This window comes from Micromys minutus (genome assembly GCF_963924665.1).
Source record: "Micromys minutus genome assembly, chromosome: 3".
Taxonomy (NCBI): domain Eukaryota; kingdom Metazoa; phylum Chordata; class Mammalia; order Rodentia; family Muridae; genus Micromys; species Micromys minutus.
Window position 1 is genome coordinate 92,285,009 of NC_137972.1, and position 26,457 is coordinate 92,311,465.

Here is a 26,457-nt window from a genome sequence, read left to right on the forward strand (position 1 = left end):
CTCCGCCTTCAGCGCGCTGTTTGCTCCACCCCTTCGAAGAGCCGCTGGCCCGCCTACCTTAGCTCCGAAGCTTGGTAACTAAGGATGGCTTAGTGCGCGCCCTTCCGCCCTTCGGTTTTCATCGCACAGATGAACAGGCCTGGGTGCCTCTGTAAGGCTGCCCAGCGACTACAGTGACTGGCTCTGCATTTGTACTGACAAGCCAGGTCCTCATGACTCTCACCAAGACAAGCAAAAAGAAAGAGAGTAGCCATGAAGAACCACTAGCAGTTGATGTTACAAGTAAGCTAAAACCAGGAAGCAGCAGAAACCTGCACACTGTAAGGCTATGACACAGTGTGTGTGTGTGTGTGTGTGTGTGTGTGTAAGGGGGAGCAGGTCAGAGGCAGGTAGACAGAGTGAGTTCCAGGACAGCCAGGGCTACACAGAAAAACCCTGTCTCAAACAAAAATTATGAAGCAATATTGGGGTGGGAACACTGCACAGAAGGAAAGACTCCACAAATCAGCCAGGTCATAGCAACAGTAAAACACAGCAAGGGTCTCAGCATGAAGAAAGCCAGCCTGGGACCTGCCTTGAATTCAGAGGTCACCCCGAGTCCTTGCTGCTGGGCCTCCATGTGATGTTGACTCTTTTCATGTGTAGCTTTACTCAGAGCCCTCCCTCCCCCAGTGACAGGTTTCATGGATTGGGTGGCCCAACCAACTGGCATTTATATTCAGTGTTCTGACAGCTACACATTAGGATCAAAGCATCAGCAGGCTCAGACTTTTTAAATGACAAGACAGAGGCTCTGATCCAGCCCGCTTGAATGGGCCCTAGGATGCCTTGTCATCTCGTTGGGCGTTCTTTATAGGTGTAATACTGAGGGTTAACCTTTCAGGAAACCGAGTAAGAAAATCAGACTGCTCCCCAGTGAGTGGACCTCATTCACCGAGGTTATCAATTAAAAAAGATGGGAGGAAGAATGTCTCTCGTTCCAGTGGTGGGCTCCTGGGTCTCTGCCCTCGGATGACAGCTAGCATCATTGTTCTAGGACTGAGTAGAGTTACAGTACCAGCTCCTGGGTTTTCGGCGTGCAGACTGAAATCTATGAGCTTCCCACCTCTATAACCTCTCGAACTGATGCCCACGTCTCTTTTCTATGCCACCTGTTAGTCTGTTTCTCCAGGGAGCCAGCCCAAAACTTCTGTATCTCTCTGTTCGGCACTGTGTTCCCTCTGGACACTTGGCTGTCCTCTGCTAAAAGACATTTGTCACATTGGATTAAGAGCACTGCGGTGACATCATTTTAAGGCACTAATACCCATGAAGATCCCATGGATATTACATTCCAGGCACTGCGGTTAGGACTTTATCTCAGGACTGGGGAAGGAGGAAACAAACTCACCCCCAACATAATAAATTCTATTTAAAAGAGACTCCCAGGGAAAGGATCTCAGGTATCTGCCTCAAGCACCATTAAAAAACATTCCGGTTTTACAGCAGCCCCTCTGGGGAAGAAAGCCCAACCTCTCCTGAGTGTGTTTGTTTGTTTGTTTGTTTATTACATATATTTCTTTGGGGGTATGTGGTATACACTTACACCACAGCATACACTATTCTATTATATAATGGGGAATCTATTCTCTTTTTCTACTGTACCGGACTTAGGGATTAAATTCAGGTTAGCAGACTTGCCAGCGGACAACCGGACTGACTGAACTGTGTCGCTGTCCCTCCACCTTCTGTCCTCCCCAGGACTCCTCAGAGGCATCACAGCCTCCACCAAAACTGCCCTGGCAACTGGAATGCAGCAATTATGAGGGAGGGGATTATGACGGTGGTCAGAACCTGGTGCAGCCAAATGTTAGTGTCTCAAAAGATGTCCTCTGGCCCTGGTCGACAGCACTGTGGTTATCTGGATGGCAGCAGAGGACAGGGAGGTGATGGAAGCCCGAGGGGCGGGAGAAAGCTGCCCCACCCTCTCCAAGGCACCACCTGCTGACAGTGTGCCTGAGGGGAAGCCAAAGGCTTCCTTGGTAAGAGAACCCCTCTTGTGACGTGTCCTAATCATTTCATCCGGGACCAGGGATGGGGAGCTCTAAGCCGTAGAGTCTGTGGGCATGCGGTCGGTGATTTGGTTGCCAAGAGGAACAGTGTCCCGTCCCCATAACTGGTCCTCAGCAGCCACCAGGAACCAGCAACTCTCGACAGAATTGTAAGGTTGCAGGAAACTGTCTGTTTGAGGCCCTTTCTTCTCTCTGTGGACAGGACACACACACACAAAGACATAGACACATGTTGGGGGGTACTTTTTAACACAGGCCCTGGGCTTCCTCCTCAGTCTGGAGTTCCTGAAAAAGCTGTAGTCTGACGGGAATGTGGGGGATTGGGAAGGTGACCTCCACTGTGATAAAGAGCCGCTTCCTGAGCAGGTAGGCAGTCTACCTATGGCTCACGACTTTAGGGCATCTGCCTTTCATGGCAGTTTACCCTCCGCTGTTCTAAAGGTTCTGTGTGCACTTCCAGAAAACACCCCATCTAGGCAGTCTTTGCAACACAGCCCAGGTTCCTGAAGCTCGGAGTGGTTGTAGAGAGCTACATACTGACCGCTGCCATCACCCCACATCTTCATCCCCATCCCAGGATGCAGAGCCCCCCAGGCCAGAACTGCCCACCCTGGAAGAGAATGGAACCTGTGAGGACAGAGATTGCCCAGGGCCCCCGAAGTCTCCAAAGTCTGGCCCTACCACCAAGGGTCAGGCTGGCGATGGACCTGGACCGGAACCCACGGAGCCGCCCCTGCCCCTGGAGACAGAACACCACAACGCGATGGAGCTGGAGAAGGTGCGCATGGAGTTCGAGCTGACGCGCCTCAAGTACCTGCACCAGGAGAACGAGCGGCAGCGGCAGCACGAGGAAGTGATGCAGCAGCAGCAGCAGCAGGCGTTACCTCGCCAGGTAGTGCAGAGGGCTCTGGGCTGCGCATCCTGTCTGCTGGTCCCAGGTCTGGCTGAGAGGTGGTGACCATCGTGTAGCTGCCTCTACGCTGGTGCTTGGGTCGGCGGTTTGCAGGACGGCCTGAGACCACTGCCGTGAGATTAGCTTCCTGCTATGTTAGATTAAAGCATGTGAAGGTTCTACGGAGAGCAGGGGATCTGAAGCCACATCCTCTACCCAGAATCCCCTTTGAACTCTCAGTGTTCAATACGTTTACCATGACAGATTTTCCACCACTGTTATATGTGTGTGTGTGTGTGTGTGTGTGCATGTGTGTAACATATATAGTATTCTGCCTGCATATATGCCCACATGCCAGAAAAGGGTGCCATTATACATGGTTGTGAGCCACCATATGGTTGCTGGGAATTGAACTCAGGACCTTCATGAGATCAGCCAGCACTCTTAACCACTGAGCCGTCTCTCTAGCCCTTTCCGGGACTTTCATTTCTCTTAAGCTGAGCTAGCAGTCTCCGTCATCTGTCCACTGAGTGACAACAAAGACATCGCCTTCCTTTCAGGACTGAGTTTTCTCTGTTAAACACACTGCTTTATAACCAACCAAAGCAGAGTTCTCTCCACAAGAAAGATATATTCAACCCCTAGGGCAGTAAGTGGGACAAGAGTGCACACCTAAAGGATGGGGTCTGGCCCAGTTGTCAGAGGACTTGACTAGCATTCATGAAGCCCCGGGTTCGGTCTCCAGCACCAACCCATCCATAGAGGCAGGATGATCAATTCAAGATGACATGGTGAGTTTGAGGCTAGCCTGGGCTACATGAGACCTTGTTCCAAAAGAAAACTTGAGATGAGATGCTGCCCAAGGCACTTAACGCTCTGGCCAGACCATTCCAAACACCCTGTGATGAAAGACGGCACTACTTAAAAAGTAGTGCCTCCTGGTCTCTAAAGTCATAGGTTCTGGATAAAATCTGGGGCTCTGTGCTTTGTTTTGTCTTAACCACTTAACCTTGGACACATTGCTAATCCCCCTCGAGCTTTGGTTTGCTTATCACTAAAGTAGAACCGTCTCATGGGGTCGTAAAGGGCGAGTGGAAGAATGCACAGAAGCTCTTTGTAGTGGCCCAGCACATTAGGTAAGTGCCCAGTGATTGCTGGCTATTGCCATTTTTATGAACCCCTCCAGTTCACTTCTTGACCCGAATGCAGCAACTTTCACTCGTCATTTCTCGGTCTTCTTGGGATGTGATGTATTAGCTCCACTTCCCAGCTCTGAGTCACCCTCTGTTCTGAGAAGCTTGTCATGATCTAAGCTACGGCTGTAGCTGTTGAGAAGGATGTGACCTAAAGTAAATCCCATCGCAAGATCTCACTGCGTGTTATCAGCGGCTCCACTCAACAAGGCCGCAGGGATACATTTTCTCCAGCTCGCCCAAGAAACCTGTCCTGAGCCCTGCCTCTGGAGGCTTCCTAGGATAAGGCACTGCGTTACCTGAATCATTTGTCTCATTGGCTGGTCAGTTCTTCAAAGAGAAAATAGGTTTGTTTGACAGGACTTGTTCTCAGCGAACACTTGCTGGCTTACTAATTATTTTTTCATAAAAATTATTTTTCATAGGAAAAGTGCAGCTATCTGCTCCCTAATATTTTCCAATTCTTGAAAGTCCTTAGATTTTTCTGCCTTGAGTCTGTAGCAGGACTAAAAGCTGCTACAAAATTGAGCCACAAACTGTTTAAGTCAGGTATGGGATTTGTCTTAGTTTGTCTGGTTGCTGCGGCAGATTTTCCCTAACAAACACAAGGGACAGTCCATTCTGGCTCACGGTTCCCGGGAACAACAGTGGTCACAGCCGCAGGAGCAGCTGCTCACAGTGTTTCTGTCACGGACGCCCAGATAACTCAGTCCAGAACGCCAGCCACAGCCAGGGGACAGTCCATCTCAGGTAACCTAACCGGACCGCGAAGCCTCGTCGGCATGTCTCCCGCACGGTTCTACATCCTACCAGGCCACAGGGGAAACCAGCGACCCCAGTGTTGAAGGTCCACACGTCCTCATCACCTCTTTCTCATTAGGAAAACATCTCTTCTTGCTGGATGAGAGGGAAGTCCTTAGCATTGAATCCTCTGCCTTTTTAAAGATAGACCATGAGAAGTGCTTTCAAAAGTCAACAAATATGTTTGTGCATGTGTTCATATAATACACACCACACACACAAATACACACACATACACCACATGCACACACACCACACATACACTGCACACACACTAAACACCTCACACACCCACACACTCACATACCACCCCCCCACACACATATACACACACACTAAGCACATACATACATTGTACACATACATGCACACACATATACCACACACACCACCCACACAAGCACACACACCACACACATATGCACACACACCACACACATGTGCACACATACATATACACACATACCACACACTACACAAACACACACACCACACGCTACACAAACACACACACTACACACTACACAAACACACACACTACACACTACACAAACACACACCACACACATATGCACACACATGTGTGCACACATACACACACACACACACACACACACACACTACACAAACATACCATACACAACCCACACACAGATGGAACTCATAATCAGACCTGTCCAAACCCCCAATACCCTGTGGTGTCAGGGAGCCTATAACTGCCCTAGGAAAGAGCCTCTACCGAGGGGTGGAGAGCTACAGACTGTGTGATATTCGCAAGACGGGGAGTCTAAGGCTTGTGCTCAAGGGGTGTCCCATCAGAGTGCCGCTGTCCAGAGAGTTAACCTATCAGGAAACAATGTTTCTAAGACCCAGAGTCCAGATCTGGGAACCTCGAAGTCCTTGAGAGCTTACTCACATGGGTAACCCCCAGGGCAAGACGAGGCAGAGAAAGAACCTCAGTGGTGGCCTAGTGCCTGGGGTCACCGTCGGAGAATGCAATCTCAAGAGAGAGAAAATGAAGGAGATCCGTCTGTGCACCAGTGACCTTGCTAGAAATACTTCCCTTTAATTTCTCCTCTCGGTGGTCTTGGAAAGGAGGTGTACGAAAGGAAAGGTGGTCTTGCACGAGGTCACCTCTATAGAGTCCGGCAGGTGACTCCAGCTGTGTAGTTACCAGCTCTGCTCTCTTCTTTCCCACAGTTCTCAGGAGGCCTCCAGGACCTCTTGCTCCCCCAGAACCAATTCGCCATGTTTCTCTACTGCTTCATCTTCATCCACATCATCTACGTTGCCAAGGAGATGGTCTTCTTTCTCTTCTCCAAGCATTACCTGTTCTGCCTCGCGGCCATCTTGCTGTGTTTGATTAAAACCTTGTGGTCCTACTTCCAAGTGCCGTTGCTTCTTCCATCGCTGACAATGCGGTCTGTGCATCACCAAACCCCTCCCCTCCCATCGTGACCTGGCTCGATGGCACAGCCACTGGCACCTGAGCCTGTGTGACCATGCCTCCTCCCCATGGGAGACCTTCAGAAGTTAGCAGGGTTGGGGGAGGGTAGATAACCAAGATAATGCAGAACTACACAGTCACATCCACGACCAAGCTGGCTTGCATCCCAACACATCTCATGTTCACACCGTTTTTCCTTTCCTTTAAATTGCAAGGTTGACATGAGTTCCTCCCCCAACAAAAATGTCCTTGTCCCAATCCCCAGAATCTTACAGCAAACTGGGTTTCACCACCTGTCCTCCTCAGGCCAATTAGACAATAGTAGAAAGCGGAGACTGGAGCTGTGCTCAGTGCGGTACAGCAGAAGGGGACGTCTCTGGGGTCCTAACACGGGAAGATTCCCACAGAGAGCCAGGGCTATACACAACAAAGCAGTACGGTGTGGTTCATCATCACTGGCTTAGCTAGTCTCTCTTGCAAGGTCTGAAGGTTGTCTAAAATCTCTCTCCAGAAGACAAGCTCTCCTGTGCTGAGCCTAGGCTTCACCTTTCCTCTCCTGCCTAGGGAAATCCCAATTTCTTATGGTTGGTTGTTTCAGAATCTGATGGCCAAAAGGAGGAGCATCCGTGCCTCTTAGTTTAGAATACCTCCATTCCTGCTGCTACAGTTGTAACACTAAGCCATGCTCAGGATCCTTGATGTGGAAAGGCTGGGTTATCCAGGGAGGCCCAATATCATGGCAGGTGTGAGGAGCAACCCCCCAGGGTGAGAGCACAGTAGGGCCACAAGTCAGGGCAGCCCGAGCTTCCCTTGGCAAGACCAACAGAAAATATAGCCACACCAAGACACAGAGAGGAAGGTCTTCAACGTGGCTGAGCCTGGGAGTAACAGCCTAGAGGGTGTCATCTCCATTACTTTAATAGGAAAAAAAAATGGGTAGAAGAAAAAGATACCAGACACACACAGCTCAACACAACACACACACACACACACACACACACACACCAAGCAAGGAAGACTATTAAAAATGTAGATACAAGCTGGGCCATGCTGACAGCAGCCTTTAATCCCAGCACTCGGAAAGCAGAGCAGTTGAATGTCTGTGAGTTGGAGGCCAGCCTGGTCTACATAGTCAAGGCTATGCAAAGAAGCCTCATGTGGGAGGAGGGAAGTTGGAAGGCAGTGGGATTAGGGAAAGGGATAAAGGGTGGGGAGAGAGGGAGATACAGACAAACACACAGGCTTACAAAGATCATAGAAAACAATTTCCTGTAGAAGGATAGTTACCAACCCACAAGTAAACAGAGGACACTCAACCCCAAGCCCAGGACCAAATTGGCAAGATTTACACAAAAAAAAAAAAAAGCAGCTCAGCTCCTCCAGCAATCCCCTGCCCAGGGTCCTGCCCTTCCAGCACACCCCTGCATACAGACTGTCAGCACCCCCCCTGGGCGCCGCCCTTCCAGCCCACCTCTCTGTCACCTGCTGTTTCCACCTGCCCAAACTGCTAGACAGCAGCCAGTGCTGGCACTGAGAGCCACACCAGGGAGCAAAGCTCTTGGTGAGTCCACCATGACCTTCCTCTCCCCTGTCATGGCTTGCCTGAGTTCTGTAATGCTCGCTCAAACAGCAGACTGTCTTGGGACCAGTGTCAAGATATATTATCCTGCCATTCCTGCCCACGGTGACCTCCGGTCTTTGACCCAGTTCAGTGCATCTATCCTCACTTACGGCTGTATGTGACAGGCACTTACCACTTGCAAATGGTAACACTGGCATTTCTCGTTAATCTTTCAGCGATGAAGTTGCTTGCTGTGGGTCAGTTCTCGAGATTGTTTTAGGTTTCTGCCGTGAGACCGAGGCGAAGAAGATTAGGAGAGCAAATTGTCACAGGTCCATCTATTCCCCTGTCACAGAGGTGGGCACCAGGTAAAAATGAAATGTCAGGGCCACCCCATCGCTCCTGTTGTCTGGCAATGCTGGACCTAAGAGGAAGATGAACTCTCTGAAGTCTTTGAATTAGCACAGCACACCCTGAGGGATAGATACAAATCCTCTTTCCCTCTGCCCAGATCTAAAGATGAATGCCAGGAGCTAGGACTTGCATCTAAATTGAGGATCTTAGGAAGATCCAGCTCCTCACGATCACCTTCAACTTAGGACAAGTCTCCTTGTTAAAATGCAAAGCAGAAAATCCGGAAAGACAAGGCCACAAAGGACAGGAAAGCGGCCGGGCTAATTGGTAACCAACCTAGCAACAAGTCAACACATTAGCAGCTCTTAAGTGCCTCTGAAGCCAAGTATCCAGCTCAATGCTGGGGAAGGCAAGCTTGCCAAGGGAGGCAGAGCATGTATTAAAGCCATCTTACAGAGAACTCCAGGGTTCAGAGGAGTCGTGCTCTGAAGCCCACTCTTCCCAGGTTGCCACATTCCTGCCAGGTGAGGCAGCTTTAGCACACAAGAACACTGACGGTAACTTACAGCCTAAAGACCCCAGGTGTGAAGGGGTGTTGGTTGGAGCCAGTAAGAGCGGCCCCTGGTGGGTTAGGAAACCCTGGGCAGGTAAGTGAGAAGGAGGAGGGAGGACTCACAGGGATCACCACTAAGGTAGAAGGCTGGTGTGTTCAGAGGAGTCCTATAAAGGCTAACAGGCTGGACAACTGGCTCCAGCCCGGTTTCATAGTCTTGAATGCTGGTCCCAGGAATATGACCTTGATCCTTTGAGAAACTAGGAGCCCTGAAGCTGGTAAAGAAGTCTAATGACACAAAAGAGGCAAGAGAGAAGCTTTGCCTCCCCCAACCCTCCCAGAAGTCTGGAAACCATGCTCACTTTGAACCCCCTCTTCCCATTCCTGGTCTAGACATGTTTTAGAGGTTCAGAGTGCGAGTGTTACAGTCAACTATTAAAATAACAAAGGCAAAACCAAAATAATACCCAGATCTGCAGCTTAACTTAACCAAAGTGTGTTTATACAAACCAAGAAGCTCCAGGTGATCAGCCCAGGGGCTATGAAATGACAGAAGGCTCTGGTTCAGGGCTGCCTCGTGGTAACAGCTTTCCTTTTGATCCTGTGGCTACAGTCTGATTCCATCATGGCTACTACAGCTTTAGGCACCAATCCACGGGCCAAGAGCAGGAGGGGAGGGAGCACTGCCCTTTGAAGGCTTTCCAAACTGGTCAGGGGGCCTTCAATCCCAGCACTCAGGAGTCAGCATTCTCTGCATTCAAGGCCAGTATGGGCTGCATAGAACTTGTCTCAAAATCTCTTTTAAAAGCCACACAACAAAAAAGCAAAAGTACTTCCCAAGAAGCTGCAACCAGAGATTTCTGATTATATCTCATTGTTAAAATACAATCATGAGGCTGCTTCTAGCTACCAGGTTTCTGAGATGTAAGGTTTTGCTATAGGGAACTCACCATAGTTGACCACTCAGACACACTGTTGTAGAAATTATTTAAACCCTGCCCAGGGTTTCTATCCTGCCTTTATCGTTTAGTCCCTGGACAAAAGAACACATAAAAACCTTTATATTTACAATAAGCCGTAAACAGCACAATAGCTGGGCAGGTATCTCGCTCTATGCTATTAGGATCTACTTTCCTACTGATGGCCTCAAAGTATTACTTACTACTTACTATGTTTTATCTGGGCTGTTCCTAACTTCAATTGGCCAGCCCACAGGGCTTGACCCCTAACCCATGGGAGCTTCTCCCTCTTCCATCCACCTTCCTCTCCTCCTTGTTCTTCTCTGACCCCAAGCCTGGGAAACCTAAATCCCACCTATGTCTCTTCTACCAAACTTTTGGCTGTTGGCAAGCATTTATGTATGGATTCTCTCAGCTCTCATCTCTAGGACAACCAGTTTGGGGGCCCAAGTTAACATTACAATACAAGCAGCATCGGGGTCAACCCACTTCACACATTTCATAGACAATTGAAAGTTGTTGTTCCACCCAGTTTGAACTATACCTAGGTATTAAGAAACCCAAGTGTAGCCCAGAGCATTTAGACCTAGAATCTTTTTAAAGGCAAAATCTATACCCTGGTATCTTAGTCAGCAGCTACAGAGAAAAAGGCTTTGCACAAGCAAGCAGTTTAACAGAAGTTAAGACAAGCAGTTGGCTAGAGGTGCAGTTTTGCACAAGCAGGAATTTAACAGAAATTATGATAAACTAGCAGGGGCATCTTGACCTTGGGTTTCTAGAATAGTGTTAGATAATTTTCCAAGGGAGCCTCCATCAAGGAGATCAAAATCTGGTTAAAACTGAAATGGCCTTGGCAAGAACACAAGACAGAGGAACCTCTGCACTGTCTTTGCAACCTTAAACAAAATTGAGATTTTGACATCAGAGATGTAAATGCAGAGAATATACAATTAAAAGAATTGGGATTTTGATAGGACAAGGGCAAGGGTTAGTAACTGCATAAGAACTAGTTGCCCACGATTCCTGCTTTAAAAGGCCTGAGTTACTTACTAAGTTGGAGCCTTGGTTGGTTGAGACAGGTAAGTGGAGCATGGCAGCAGCCAATCTGGGGCTAGGCTAGCCACCTGAGGAAGAGCACACCAGGCCACAACTGCATACAGTAGTGGAAAGTTCATTGTTTCATCCAGATGCATACATGCCAAGAACTAACCCAACATCTACCACCAGCGCAGTGGCCCTTCTTGGGGACTACACAGATTAGTGTCAGATCTCCCCCAAAACTGGGAGAAGTGTTCAAGGATAGAGTCTCTCTCCTTCCTGAACTCAGATCCCACAGAACACAGCCCACTGTAGGCCAGGCGATCTATGTCCTGGTCCTATACCCAGCAGCTAAAGATCGCCTCACAAAAAGAACTCATCACCAAGGTCTGCTCTGCTTCAGCCCAAACAAACAAAACCTAATAACATTTCAAGTAGGCATAAGAGAGGAAAGACACCAGTTTGTCTCCCTCTAAGTAGAATACCATAAATTGCCAACCCAGGTCCAAGGATAAGCTAGAGCAAAGAGACCTCTGTCATTTACAGGAGGGGAAGGACAGCAGGCATAGTTCCAAAGGGCCACTCCCCTGTCTTCTTCTGTTGAACAGGTGACTACAATTCCTTTAAACTTCTTGGGTATTATTAAAGTGACATGGAAGTTACCTAGAAACTCAGTGAGGCAAATAAAGGCCTATTAATTAATAAAATTAATTAATATAGCATCTGGTTCAGTTGACCCGAGATTGTGTCTAGAGGTGACCTTCAGCATCAGTGCTGCTGAGGAACCACATTACAGATGAGGCTTCCTGGGTTCCATCCCAAACCCAGAGTCAGGAACATTGTGATAGGGACCACCCCAGCTAGGAGCCTGCTTACCCAGAATGAGGCTCCATTCCTTTCTTGTTGACTCGGAGGACTTTCCAAGGAGATATAAGGACAAAGGTAGAAAATGAGTTGGCAAGAGGGCCTGAGTGTGGAAGCTAGAAGCGCCACGGGGCCTCCATCTATGCCCGGCATGGGCAAACGCTAGCCAGAGTGGTAGCATGGCCACAGGACACCACCGTCTGTCCTCCTCCCTCTGCTCTTTGACCAGTCCTTGCTGTGGGACCCAATCAATTTCAACGAGCACCCCAGGAACCACCAGAAAGTTCTGGAATCCCCCCAGGCCTCCGCCTGCCTCTCCTGTCTTTTATGTCTCCTGTGTGTGGCTTTGGGAGACCCTCCGTTCATTATGTAAAGCTCACTGCTGATTTAAAGATGGGATTGGTCTACCAGCCCGGGAAACAGCTAGAACTCTCACATTTCAAAGCTGTTTTGGTCAAGCCCTCTTATATGATTTAAAGTCTGTGACTTATTTACACCTAATTAGACAGAGGGACACAGCTGCAGGCAGGTTCGTTGTCAATGTTTCCTAAGCTTTGTGGGGATTGGCTCAGTGTGTGTGTGTGTGTGTGTGTGTGTGTCAGTGTCAAGAGGAAAGCATTTTTGTTCCTTGGAAAGCAAAATGGTGACATCGAAGGCCTCATTGTCCCCACAATGGCCCAGTGAGAGATGGCAGCCCCTTCGTGGGCTGTGATTAATTGGATCATGAGCAGAACTGAGCAGGTAAAAGGTATCAGCCTGAATTTAAGACCGGAGGTTGGCAGGGAGGACAGGGCTCCAGAATTTGGGAGCTCAGTGTAAAAGGACAGCACATAGGGTCTCTGGAGACAATTCAGTTGGTAAAGTGACTTTACTCCTTAGAACCCAGGTAAAGAAGCAAGTCTCACCAGGGGTAGGAGCAGAGTCAGGCTTGGAGAAGGAGTGCCTCTCTGGTCAGCCAGTGAGAGAGAGAGGCCTTGTCTCAAAAAAACAAAAACAAAAACAAAAAACAAAAAATCAGAAAGAGGGAGGGAGGAGGGAGGGAGGGGGGAGGAAGGGAAGAAGGGAAGGAGGGAAGGAGGAAGGAGAAAAAAAAACAATGTGGCAAGCACCTGAAGGATGACCTGAAGGTATTCTCTTGATACCCACGCCCACACCACGCCCACACTACCTGCACCACGCCCACACCACGCCTGCACCACGCCCACACCATTGCTTACAGAAGAGATCAGGTCCAGGGTTCTTCCAACCATCTTGTAGCCTGCGGCGGGCCCACAAACCCAGCCTGGCAGTGAATGAAGACGTCTCTGGGGTCAAGGTTTCATAATTGTCTCTCAGATCCCATCCCGGAGACGTAGTCCCCTTAGCTCCCACCCGCAGCTGGGAAGAAGAGGGCTCTGGGCACTGAATGCACCCAGCTTCAAGGTGGGGGGGTGGTGTGGGGGTCTGAGTCTGGTGTCCCAGCTATAGGAGCAGACCCTGGGCGTGCAGGAGAGATATTTTAGTGAGCATGTCCCATTGCAGGCCCACGACCACTCATCCTCACAGTGCTTACTGAGAACTCAAGGTCTCCAACTCCTGGACACCTCTCCTCTTCCTCCTGCCTTCCGCCTTCTCTCCTTACTCCTTCTGGGGCTTAGAAAGGCCCAGTAGGAGAAAGCTACACTTTTTTTATCCTCCTGAGCCTCAGATGACAGAAGGTCATTTTGACTCACACTTCTCATCAAAGGGGCCTTTGTTCAGTCCTGGGACAGAAGGAGGCCTTGGACCGCAGCCACCAGGAAACCCTGCTGAAAATGCTGAGCCAGGGGACCTAGCAGAAGAAGTAGGGAGGAGTGTGGGGAGTCCTCCCCGACGCCGGGTGTCTCCTCTGTGAGCACATCTGCTGCGGCCCTGGACCCTGGAGTTGCCAGAGCAATGGCTATCATGGCCCCGCAGCAATTCCACAGGGGGAAAAACACACAAAGAAACTAAGGCGGGGGCGGGGGGTGTCTGAGAAAGGGCCCAGGAGCTCACGGACAGTGTGGTGGTGGCTTGCTGGGGGGCGCCTTGTCCAAATTCTTCCAGTACATCTGCTCTGTCCTGTGCGTTCTTTATGCAGATCACCCCATGGCCACCTAGTCTTAAGCTGTTCAGATCACCGCAACAAAAAGGCACAGATAGATTAAACCAAAGACATTTCATCCAGCTCTGGAGGTTGGAAGCTTCAGACCGAGGTAGTCTTCTCCTCCGTTTATAGATGGCTTTCCTCTGTGTGGACTCAACCCGGGTGTCCAACATACCCTATTGCATGGCTCTTTCTGGGAAAACAGGGATGTCTGACCATCATAAATGCTGGAGACCAAAAAAAGAAGTCTACTGAAGTTTGGCCTGGCGAATTAATGAAGTTATTAATGGCTTGTAGAGGCATGGGTACCCCAAAGTCACTGAGGCAGCCCTCAGAAGATCCCTGGGTGATTTACAGGCAGGTAAACCCTTGCCTCGTTCCACCTCAGTCAACCCTTCAATTCTTAGAGAGCCTTGGGGAGGAGCAGAGCCTCCTGCCTTCCTGCAGAGCGTTGCTCACAGGCCTGAGGCCATGGGGAGCTTCAGTGCATCCTCATTAGTGCTGTGCCTTAAAGGTAACGCCACGGCCAACCCGGAGGAAACCGCAGCAAGGGCGCTACACAGGGCACTGCGGCCTCGGCCCAATTACGCCTTTAAAAGCCCCGACTCCAGGGGCAGACATACAGCCCGGTCTGTATAAGGTTTGTGCTTTGCAAGTACAAGGACATGAGTTCAGGTCCCAGAACACAGTAACAAAAAAGCCAGGCATGGCGACACATGCTTATAATCACAGCAGCGGGGAGGCAAAAACATATCACATGTATACACTCTCCAGCACACATACCCAGCACACACTACACACACTATAGATATGCAGACAGACCACACATAACCAAACATACAGACATCACACATACATTCCACTCAACCACATATCACACATATGCATACATAACACATACACTTATACAGACACACTATTGCTCACCACCATACACATAGTCACATCATACATATACCACACGATCATTTCACACACAGTACACATATACACATATACCCCTTATACCACACAGCCATACTATATACACATATACCGTACATGTACACATTATATACACACCTCACATACACTATGCACTTTATATACTACACACATTGTACATGCCACACACTACCTTACGTATTCACTATACATAAGATACATATACCACGCACTACTACATACTAACATACACATACATACAGAACACACATCACCACACATTACACACTGATCAAGCATACACTACACACATACTCCCCAGTTACACATACCATACACGTACCCACACATGCATTATATACGCCACATATATCCACAAAACACCACAGCGTACATATAACACTACATTTCTCACATATATCACACATTCCACACACTACTACACATAGACCACAGACACACTACACAAACCACACACCCATATCACAGTCCCATACATATACATACCACACGAGCACACCAGATACACGTGACACACAATATACCACATGAACACCTCAAATACACCATACATATCAAGCACCATACATAAACACCACACACTGCTACATACTATCACACACCACACATGCATACATCACAGTACCACACACCTCCCACATACGCCACACAAACACGCCACACGCATATACCACAGAAACACCACACCAAACACACGCACACCAGAACAGTTAGGGTAAGCACTCAGACACGTGGATGCCAGGGAACTCAGGTGTGTCAGGTAAAGGAGCTGGTGTAGCTGGTAGGAAACAAAGCCCCGCGTCTCCTCCGCTGTGTGGGGATGCACACACCACGCCCAGCTCAGAGCAGTCAGGGAGAACTTTCATCTGAGAACCTGCTGCCTTTCAAATGCTGGTTCAATTTTCTTTGGTCGCTCTGTGCCCCTGACAAAAGTCTGTAGGGCCAGCAGCTCAGAATCCCTGAACTTGAGACACTGTTTCGATTAGGGGAGTCTCTGTTTCCCTCAGAAACACGCAGGGGGATTTCTTCAAACAGAAGCACTCCTGGTACAGAAATAAAATGTGATTCACTCCCTAACAGTGTTAAAGCTCTGAATATCAGTTACCTCACCTTGAGGTGTTCCAAGAGGCAGATCTCCTAATGCATTTCAAATCAGGTTAGAGTGGCAAGAATCTAATTCTCAGACAACTTCTTATAGATGGGAATTTAACTAAAGCCTAGATCAAGATTAAAGAAGGCTCAGTTTGGAGACCTGGGAGAAGAGAAATGAGGTGGGAGAAGGTGTTGGGGGGGGGGGTAAGGAGGGGAGAAGCTAGGGGCTCTAGCTGTGACTGGGAGAGGTTGGCAGCTGCTCTTTGAAGTTTGTAAGACAAAGACAGGTGGGGTCTGGGGACCAACAGGAGAAAGCCAGAGAGGAGGAGCATTATTAGTTGCCATGGTAATGAAAGAACCAAGGAAAGGGGAAGAAGGGGGCGTCTGGAGGAAGACCTGCATATGCTACTGCAGCAAGACTTCTCCCTTTGTCTAAGATTCCATGGCCCCCCCTGAATCTGCTCACAGTGTAAATCAGTCACTGTGAAATTAAGTCAAGAACACATTAAACATGGATGGGTGGGCACATACTTAGTGAATCTTAGTGAATCTCTGGGTCTCCAAAAGACTGCTTGCATTCAAAATATTCCCAGCCAGCACGGTCCCGCCATGAAGCCTGTTAGTCTACTCTGAGAGCAGCAGTTTGTGGATGCCTAAGACTTCGCTCCTGTTCAATTACACATCCTCATTAGAAGGTTTAACGTCTTGCAAATTCATTTCTAGGCTTTCGGAAGGAGGTGATAATTGTGTGCAAGGACTTCAGTGTCATCTAGTGAATGGCCACTCCAAGATTCTGAACGTGTATGACACACGTGGGCAGACTCCAGACAGGGCATTGCCTATGGTGGCAGTGACAGCCACTGTCTTAGTTAGGGTTCCATTGCTGTGAGCAGACACCATGACCAAGGCAGCTATTTTAAGGACAGCATTTAATTGAGGCAGGCTTACAGGTTCAGAGACTCAGTCCATTATCATCAAGGCAGGAACATGGCAGCGTCCAGGCAGATATGGGGTTGGAGGAGCCAAAAGTTTTATAACTTGATCCAAAGGCAGAAAGGAGAAGACTGGCTCCCACGTGACTAGGAGGAGGGTCTTAAAGCCAACCCCAACAGTAACACACTTCCTCCAACAAGGCCACACCACCTAAAAGTGCCACTCCTTTGTCTATATACAAACCATCACAGTGACTATATATGTTTATTCAAACTTACTCCTCTGACTTCCTTTTGGCGGACTCCCTCTTCCTCCATGAAGTTCAGGTGAGCTGACTTGCGATAATTGCCTTTCTCGTGCCTGTAACCAAGGGACAAGAGCCACTGCAGGGACGATGTCTCTCAGCTTATATTTCAAAACATATGGTCCATCAAGGCAGAGAAAGTATGGTAACTGGAGTGATTTGGAGATGGGTTACTAATGCTCACATCAGCAGGATTGGATTTGGACTACCTAGGAAGCACACCTCTAAGGGTGTCTTTGAGGGCGTTTCCAGATAGGCTTAAATGAGGAGGGACCTCAAAACACACACACTCACACTCATTCATGAGCTAGAGTTGGAGACTGAATAAAAAAATAAATAGAGGAAACCAAGGAGGGCTGCTGGGCAGCGGTGGCAGTCTCCTCATACTTTCAGACTGGTTACTAAGCTGCGTGAAGAAATGTGCAGAACGCCAGGTGGCTGTCTTGTTTTGCCATAGGAAAGCTACCTGAGAATAAAGCCAATATAAAGAAAAGCAAAACCGGGGGATAAGAAGATACAGGGTGGGAAAACAGGAGAGAAAGGAGAGGAACTGTGAGTCCTTGATGGAATAGGTGAGCTCTAGATCCACGGAAGTAAGAGGCATCCCTGTGGCTGTTGTCCACTGCAGGACTCAGATGCGGCCCCTGCACAGCGCGCTGCGCAACCTAAATGCCCATCACGTGGTAGGAAGGTCGTATAATGTGGGCCATCCATAAATTATTCCACAATGATGAGAAATGAAATGCTTAATCCTGCTACAGCATAAATGGATCCTGAAAACATTTACAGCAAGACAACCCCTGATACAAAAGACTGGATTATGTGAAGGATCCAGAGTAGGAGACTCAAGAACTGGGGACCGCATTTGTAGTTGCCTAAGATTATAAGAACAGGGAAATTATGGGGTGACAGCTGAAGAGTGCAGGGTTTCCCTTGGGGGTCTTGAAATGTCTAAAACAGGTTGTGGTGGTAATTGTCTGTACAGTTCTATGAATATACTAAAAGCATCTAAACTGTACACTTTAAAGTGGGTGACATGCATGTTAGGTGAACAGTCTCTTGATAAAACTGTTCTCAAAAGAAGGAAAGCAAGTTGAGGTTCCCAGCTCTGTGTGGTAGAGTGAGCCGCAGAAAGCCCTACAACACATCACGTAGCTGCCACCACTGTAGACTGACTCCTAGTCACAAGCAGCAGGGACATTAGTCTAGGCTAGCACACTGACAAACCACGTCACAAGCAGCAGGGACATTAGTCTAGGCTAGCACACTGACAAACCACTCTGGCTTTAGTCTTTCTTGTGGGATGTACCTCACCCAGGCGACACACCTAACCGTGCTTTCTCTTTCTGGACCATTCCCTGGATCCAGAAAGATACATAAAACCACGGAGTTCCCCACGTCACAGGCCTAGAACCTGTTTCTAAGATCTTTCCCGTCATTCGTATGGGCAGAATGTAGCAAACTCAAAGCCTGAGGTAGAGCTGGTGTTGAAAGAGCCACCTATACGGGCTGTGAGTGCAGCTGAGGACTGAGGCCAGGCAAGACCTCTCCACGCTGCTACCATACTCTCGTGAAGCCATCTGAGCAGAACGTTATGAAGTGTGATTCACCAGATTGAGAGGCTAGCGCCCTGGGCCACGTGTCCGTCCACTTTGTGTCTGCATTTAAATGTCTGCCTTTGTGGCGCTGCACTTGTAGGCTTCTGCAGAGCGTCTATAAAAGTAAGGAGCTGAGATCCTTCAAAAGTGCTACATCTGAGAGAGGCACCTCTCAGCTTGCCTTCCCAGCCAATCGGGGTGTGAGGTTTCCCAGGCTGTGCTCACAGATTTCGAAAACATGGTTCATAGATTCCTTGCTCTAGGCTAAACAGAAAGCCGCCACACAGCCACCGGAAACCTTGAAGTTCAATGATTTCTCTCAAAGATTGGTTGGAACCGCGAAGCACAGACTGAGAGGAGGTCTGTGAGCTGAGGTAATGAATGCACTCAGTTTCACTCTCTTCACTCTGCCTTTTCCAGATAAAACAGCGTCAACCTCTAAGAACAAGGCTCCACACACTACCCAATGGCTCCTGGAGGCCTCCCTTTCTCTATGCATGCCAATATACCCTCACCTCTCACCCCTACCCATGCTAACCCACCTCACCTCTCACCCCTACCCATGCTAACCCACCTCACCCCTCACCCCTACCCATGCTAACACACCTCACCCCTACCCATGCTAACACACCTCACCCCTCACCCCTACCCATGCTAACACACCTCACCCCTACCCATGCTAACACACCTCACCCCTCACCCCTACCCATGCTAACACACCTCACCCCTCACCCCTACCCATGCTAACACACCTCACCCCTCACCCCTACCCATGCTAACACACCTCACACCTACCCATGCTAACCCACCTCACACCTACCCATGTTAACACACCTCACCCCTCACCCCTACCCATGCTAACACACCTCACCCCTCACCCCTACCCATGCTAACACACCTCACCCCTCACCATTACCCATGCCACCAACCCACCTCACCCCTACCTATCCCAACCCACTCTCACCCCTAATCATGATAACCCACCTCACCCCTACCCATGCTAACCCACCTCACCCCTACCCATGCTAACCCACCTCACCCCTCACCCCTACCAATGCCAACCCACCTCACCCCTACCAATGCCAACCCACCTCACCCCTACCAATGCCAACCCACCTCACCCCTACCCATGCTAACCCACCTCACCCCTCACCCCTACCAATGCCAACCCACCTCACCCCTACCAATGCCAACCCACCTCACCCCTACCAATGCCAACCCACCTCACCCCTACCAATGCCAACCCACCTCACCCCTCACCCCTACCCATGCTAACCCACCTCACCCCTCACCCCTACCCATGCTAACCCACCTCACCCCTCACCCCTACCCATGCTAACCCACCTCACCCCTACCCATGCTAACACACCTCACCCCTACCCATGCTAACCCACCTCACCCCTCACCCCTACCCATGCTAACCCACCTCACCCCTCACCCCTACCCATGCTAACCCACCCTCACCCCCACTCATGCCAATCCACCCCCACCCTACCCAATCAAGCAACCTGAATCGGGGCACATACACATGCACAAAAATTTGGGCACACACATAACACACATACATACATGCATGTGCATACACACATACATACACACACACAGGTACTCACCCATACTCACATGCACACAGGCACCCACACAGGAACATATACACACACAGAGAGGCAGACAGGGAGTTGTTGGGAAGAAGGGTTCAGGGGTTTAGAGAGGATAATGGTATAGTTGATCAAATATAAAGTTGTCAAAAATGATTTTTAAAATGACAAAAAGAGAGCACAGTCACAAGAATTGTGTTAAAAACTCATTCTGTGTGAATCCAGGTTTGCAAAAATAGCCTTGCCGAGCAAGCAGGGCTGCGCCGAGATACAGGAGACTTCCATTCATAAAGTGTGGGCTCACCGAGAGGAGGGGAAGTGTGTAATGACAGAGAGACAGTTCCATCGTCTTCATGCATTTTTAAAGGGATGGTGGTGGGCATCCAACCACCATGGCTTTGCATTTAGAAACATGTTTCAGAGTACTGTAACAATGCTATTTTAAAATGTCAATATTTGCAATATACCAGAAAGCGTATTCCATGTAACGATTTAAACTGAGGGAAAACATTTGAATGCTTAAGCCTAAAAATGTACAAGAAGCTGCATAGATTTATTTCTTAAGAGGTCTAAGAAGAACGTGTGTGTGGGCACGTGCATGTGTGCACACATTTGTGCATGCACACGTGCGTGAATTTGTGGTATGTGTGTATGTATGTGTGTATATGTGTGCCAGTGTACATGTGTGTGCATATTGTGTTTATACGTGTGTTTGTGTATGTGTGTGCCTGTGTGTGTATATTTGTGGTGTGTGTATGTATGTATGTATGTATTTATGTATGTGCACACAGACATGCAGGGGTTGGAGCATTTGGAGCCACGATTGCCTGTGAAGGAGTTGGCATTTGCATGCAATAGGAAGCTGTCTAGAACACATGCAAAACCTAAAGCTGGAAATGTTCCCTGGGTCTTTGCCCATCTGTCGCAGGCATTCTAGAGGGAAGTGGAACCGTCATAGGCTGGGGAGGGAAGGAAGCGCTCCCTCACTCGGTCAGCACTGCTATCTCTTGGTCAGTTATCTTGATGTCTCTCAAAAATGCCCTCTCTGCCTTACAGATCCAGGTAAGTTCTGTCTGCCGGTCTGCCCTGTCCCATCCAGCCTCTCCCCTTTCTTTCAGGAAGTTTCTGCACCCCAGGAGTCCCAGCTTCAGAGGCTGGGGTGTGAATTGGGGTGCCTAAAGCTGCCTGTCCCCTCCTCACATCCTGGCTGGAACCTAAAGTTTTCTCATTCTGTTTCCAAGCCTACTTCCTGGGTACTAAGATGTGGACAGTCAGAGTGCAGGGAGAGGAAATGGGCAGATCAGCTGGCACAGACATTGGCCTGCAGTCGGAGTTGGGTATCCAGATGCACGCAGCAAATAGTTGTTAATGAAGCAGCGAAATAGCATTTCCAGTCCATCAGAAAAAGCGGAGCATCTCTTTCCTCTGCACTCAGGGGACCAAGAAGAGTTGCCAGGCCCTCAAGTCTTCCTTTAAAGAACTTGCCAACTTGGGGTGATGCAGACGACCTTCCCTCCCTTCCTCCCACAGCTGCTGGGCACAGGCCAGGAGCTATGACGTCATGCTCACGCCACGTGACCGCTGCTGCATCTGTCAACCATGATAATATTACTAAGTCAGAGAGGGCGTTTATGACATTCAAAACTGCTCTTATCTCCTCCTCCTCTTCCTCCTCCTCCTCTTTCTCCTTTACCACCAGCACCTCTTCCCCCCTCCACATGCTGGTCCCTTTCACAACCAAGGGACCGTCTCAAAAGTTCAGGAATCTGAAGTGTATGCCTTGCAGCTGGACAACTTTAAAAAGGGAGGTAGGAGCGGGATGGAAACGTCCAAGATTGTGTGTAGTTCCTGCTGCTGCAGTTTGAAAACCACGCTTGAGCCCTAATCTTAAAATCTCTTCTGTTAAAGCAATCTAGCATATGATTTAGCAGACTCCTAAAAACCATAACAGTCTTTAATTCCAAGTCTAGGGTGGAAATACTTAAAACCGGGACAGAACTTTAGGTACCCCAAAAATCACTGCCTTATTAAGACAAACAAAGTATACAATGACACTGAATAACACATCACTATAAATGATGACCTCAGGACTGGAATAATGGCTCTGAAGTAAAGAGTATTGGCCATTCTTCCAGAGGACCTATGGTGACCAACTACTGTCTGTCCAGTTCCAGAGGATCTGACGCTTTCTTCTAGCCTCCGGGAGTACCAGACACTACCCACATATATGGACTATCCTACACATACATGCACGTAAGACACTCAAACACACAAGACAAAAATTAATAAACAAAAAAAATCTCTCCAAGAATGCTTCCTGACACAGAACATGGAGTTTTTAAAAATGGGAGTGGCTGGTATTTACGGAGCACTTACTGAGTACCTGTCAGTTCTGACGAAGGCTTTCTATGGAACGATTCTTACACATTGAAAAGGCAAGCACTGTGATCATCTAAAGAGTGACCGGGAAAAGAAAGTTGCCCAGGGTTGACTTGCTGACTAATGGATAAATATGGAGACTTAGAGCTTTGTTGAAGGATAAAGTGGCAGGGCCTGGATTTGAAGTAGGTTATTCTAGACTCTGACCTCCTAACCCTCATGCATTTCCTGCTTACCACAATAGTAGTGAGTAAAATAAATAGATGAATAAGACCATTTTAAGTCACATTAAAATACTGCATGTGCACCATTAGGCCAATGATTGTATGTTTGTACAAAGGAGTCTCTATACACAGAGGCAGGAACATTAGGATTTGAAAGTCAGCTTTGATTACACAGTGAGTTTGAGACCAACCAACGCCACAAGAATCTCTCTCTCTCTCTCTCTCTCTCTCTCTCTCTCTCTCTCTCTCTCTCTCTCTCAAAGCATATCTCCACGTTTTTACTATGGAATCTCTCAGTAGCACACTTAGACAAAATACTACACATAGATCTGTTTTACTTTTTAAAAATGTGTTACTCACAGTATTATTTACAGAAATGAAACACTGAAAGTAGCTCAGCTGTCGATTTCTGCTGGGTTCATTTAATTATGAAACATGTTGTTTGCCGTAGTTTATGGACATTGAAAAGGAAAATGACAGCTGGACAGTAATGACACACACCTTTAATCCCAGCACTCAGGAGGCAGGGGCAGGCAGATCTCTGTGAGTTCAAGGCCAGCCTGGTCTACAGAGGAAGGTTCAGGACAGCTAGGGCTACACAGAGAAAAATTGTCTCGAAACAAACAAGCAAACAAAGAAGGTGAAAATTACATAGACCCATGATCCCATTATGTGAAAAAGCTGGGTATAAAAAGGTAAGTGTAATAAATTCATTGTGTATAATTATGTAAAGATGCCATTTTTTATTTAGCTGGGAAAGTGAGGATATGGTAACTTTAAAAGGATAGCCAAATTAAAAACTTTCAAATACTAAACTTTCAAGGTTTTTAGGCTCTTTAATCATTCTGGACTTCATAATGTTTCCTTATTTCTTGTATAATGTGGTAATGAAATAATTCCCCGAGTTAAGGCTGAGTATGAAAATTAGCATGGGACACGTAGATCTCTCTTTGGCTTTTTACAAGAGCTTTCTATTTTGTTTTATTTCACCGTCAAAACACCCCAATGAGAAGCTGCATTTCTCTCCTGCCTTACCGAAGGAAAGTTAGGACAGAAAGTGAATTACTAGGTTATTCCAGCAAATGGCTTGCAACTCTGCAACAAGAACCTCTGTCAGCGATCTCCCACCCAGCGCCCAGCCTCTGATACGCTGATTTCTTTATATCAAGGGCTGCTGGAGAGTACAAGCTGCTATTATGACGACCCCAAGCTCCTAGTGTGGTGAGCCTTTCTAGTGGGTGAGCCTGGTAAGCAGCAAGCATGCCCTTTTCAGATGCTCTTGGGAAGCCTAAGGTCTGAAGCATTCACCTGCCTCTTTACTAACCCCATAGATACATTGTAGCCCTGGTATCTTAAAGCTGACTTCTTAGGAACATACCTGGTCCTTGGACATAGGGAGAAGCCTGGGTTCCATCCCCAGCACCATAAAACAAAACAAGCTAAAACAAATCATAGCTATTTGAGGGGAAGGGGTTAGATCGTAATTAGGAGTACACCTTCACGAATGGGATGAGAGAGCCTGAGGGAGCTTGGTGACCCCTCTACCATAGGGAGTCTTATAGAAAACACCATCAGTGATGACCCCTAATACCAAACCTCTGGGAACTTGACTTTCCAGCTTCCAGCCTGTGAGCAACACATTTCTGATGCTTAGAAATGATCTTATCTAAAGCATTCTGGTATCTATGGCACTCAGACCAAGACAAGAGTGGCCACTTCATAGCTCACTCTGCTGAGAACATTTGTTCTGCCCTGTCCTCATCCTCTCTGCTGTTCTGCTAATATGGCTGCCTCTCCATCCCCCCATCCCCCAGATACCAGGGACAGTTAGGAGGGCCCTGGCTGAGCTGGAGTTATGGAGGACTTCTTGAACTATAACTCCTTAGTATTTTCTCAGACCAACTTAAACCTTCTTTCTAGGTCCATCCATTTGGCTAATTGTCTTTTAGTGCCCCTGGCGGTTCCTCCCATTGATGCCCTCTATATCAGAAAGTTCCTCAAGGCTGGGGCCTTAATTGTCCTGTTCAGTGCAGAGGGCACTTAGTAATGGTGCTATAAATATTTTCAGAATGTGTGAGTAAGAAGTCTGTTGATATGCAGTTCCACTAAGTGAAAAGCCAGGACTCAAAAAAAAAAAAAAAAAAAAAAAAAAAGTTTAAATACCTCCCACTGTTTTCCTCCTGGCCAATTAGGCCCCAGCCATCCTGCTTCCTTTCCTTCCCCTTTCTTCTCCTCCCCTTCCCTCCACTCTCCTACCCCTCCTTTTCTGCATGTCTATATTTCTTTTCCCTCCCTTTCTTTCCTTCTTTTTCAGAGGTTTGTCAGTACCCACTGGGGGACATCCCTGGGTTAGGTTCCATGGGCAGAGCACACAGTTTACCTTCCTGCCCACTCTGTTCCTTTGGGCACACTCCCATCTCTCCTCTCTTGTACAGGTGCCACTGCTGTGGTCCTCATTGTGACTGACCGGAGCTCAAACACCCTGAGAGTGAACAAATGAAGGTCTCTCTGTGGTGCCAGCTATGGCTTTGTAGTTGCTGACATTTCTGACCCGCTGGCCACCAAGTCTCTCAACTCCTACACAGTGTGTTTTATTTAAAAAAAAAGAAAGAAAGAAAAAAGACTTATTCTTGGTCTCAGGTTATCAGCAGGTAGGTATCAGCAGGTTGTGACCCTGACCAGACTGCATCCTTACTCCCTCGGGACTTCAGACTCAAGCAGACCTTCAGCTTGCTGGATGTCCTAGACCTCTGAGCCTCATATAACCTCCAGGACAAGTCTTCACTGGTTTGGAAGCCTCCAGGATGAACCCAGCACCACCCTCCATAGGCTTATTGCTGAGTTATGAAAGAGTTCACACTCATCTCTCTCAGAAGATGGCAAAGGATGTAGGCAAAGAGTAGAAGGCCTGCATTGTAGAGCCTAGGGGTCCCCCTTTTGCTGTGTCTTCAGGCAGAAGTACCCCGTCTTCCCATAAGAGAGGGCCCACCCTGCAGGATAAGTCCTGTGAGCTAGAAAGCCAGGGTTTCCTTTTGCTTTACAACAGAAACTAGGGGCAGTGTTGGGGGAAGGTAACCTGAGCTGCCTTTCTGTCAGAAGTGAGGGTAACCAGAGGAAGGATCTGAGGTGAAAGTAAAGTGTACTAAAGTGTACTCTGGGGAAAGCCTGGGGAGGGTAAAGAGCAGTGTCCCCAGGCAGTCAAGCGAGGTGCTCTTCAGAGGTGCCAGTAGGGCTGTGGTTGGGTCCAGAATAATCCAGTGGCCCATTTCTAAGGTCCCAATGACTTTACAGTCAGGCCAGAGCCCTACTGTGTCTTCGTTGTTGCAGGTCTGGTCTCCCAGCTTTCTCTGGACTGGCCTCACCCACCCATCTCTGTCTGCTGCTCTCCGGGAAGCAAAGCTGAGAGTGTTTTCCTCCTCTGCCTGATGACAGGCCTAACTGTTGATGATGCACACATCTGTGTGGTGGTGGCAGGAGCTGCTGGTGACAGTACACATGCCACTTCAGGCTTAGCCTCTCTGCCCTGAAGCGAGCAGTTTGCCTGACACCTCAGGAGGAGGCGCTAAT

General features: G+C 48.4%; 1 protein-coding gene across 1 annotated transcript; it reads left to right on the top strand.

The window, feature by feature from the left end:
• Positions 1–1,904: 1,904 nt before the first annotated feature.
• Positions 1,905–25,390, top strand: TMEM247 (transmembrane protein 247; the record flags this gene model as incomplete). Its single annotated transcript, XM_080914467.1, has 7 exons — positions 1,905–2,021; positions 2,629–2,943; positions 6,138–6,358; positions 17,720–17,774; positions 21,344–21,349; positions 21,987–22,095; positions 25,326–25,390. 7 exons carry the CDS (start codon positions 1,905–1,907, stop codon positions 25,388–25,390), a joined length of 888 nt encoding a protein of 295 aa, XP_080770593.1.
• Between the last annotated feature and the right edge of the window lie 1,067 nt (positions 25,391–26,457).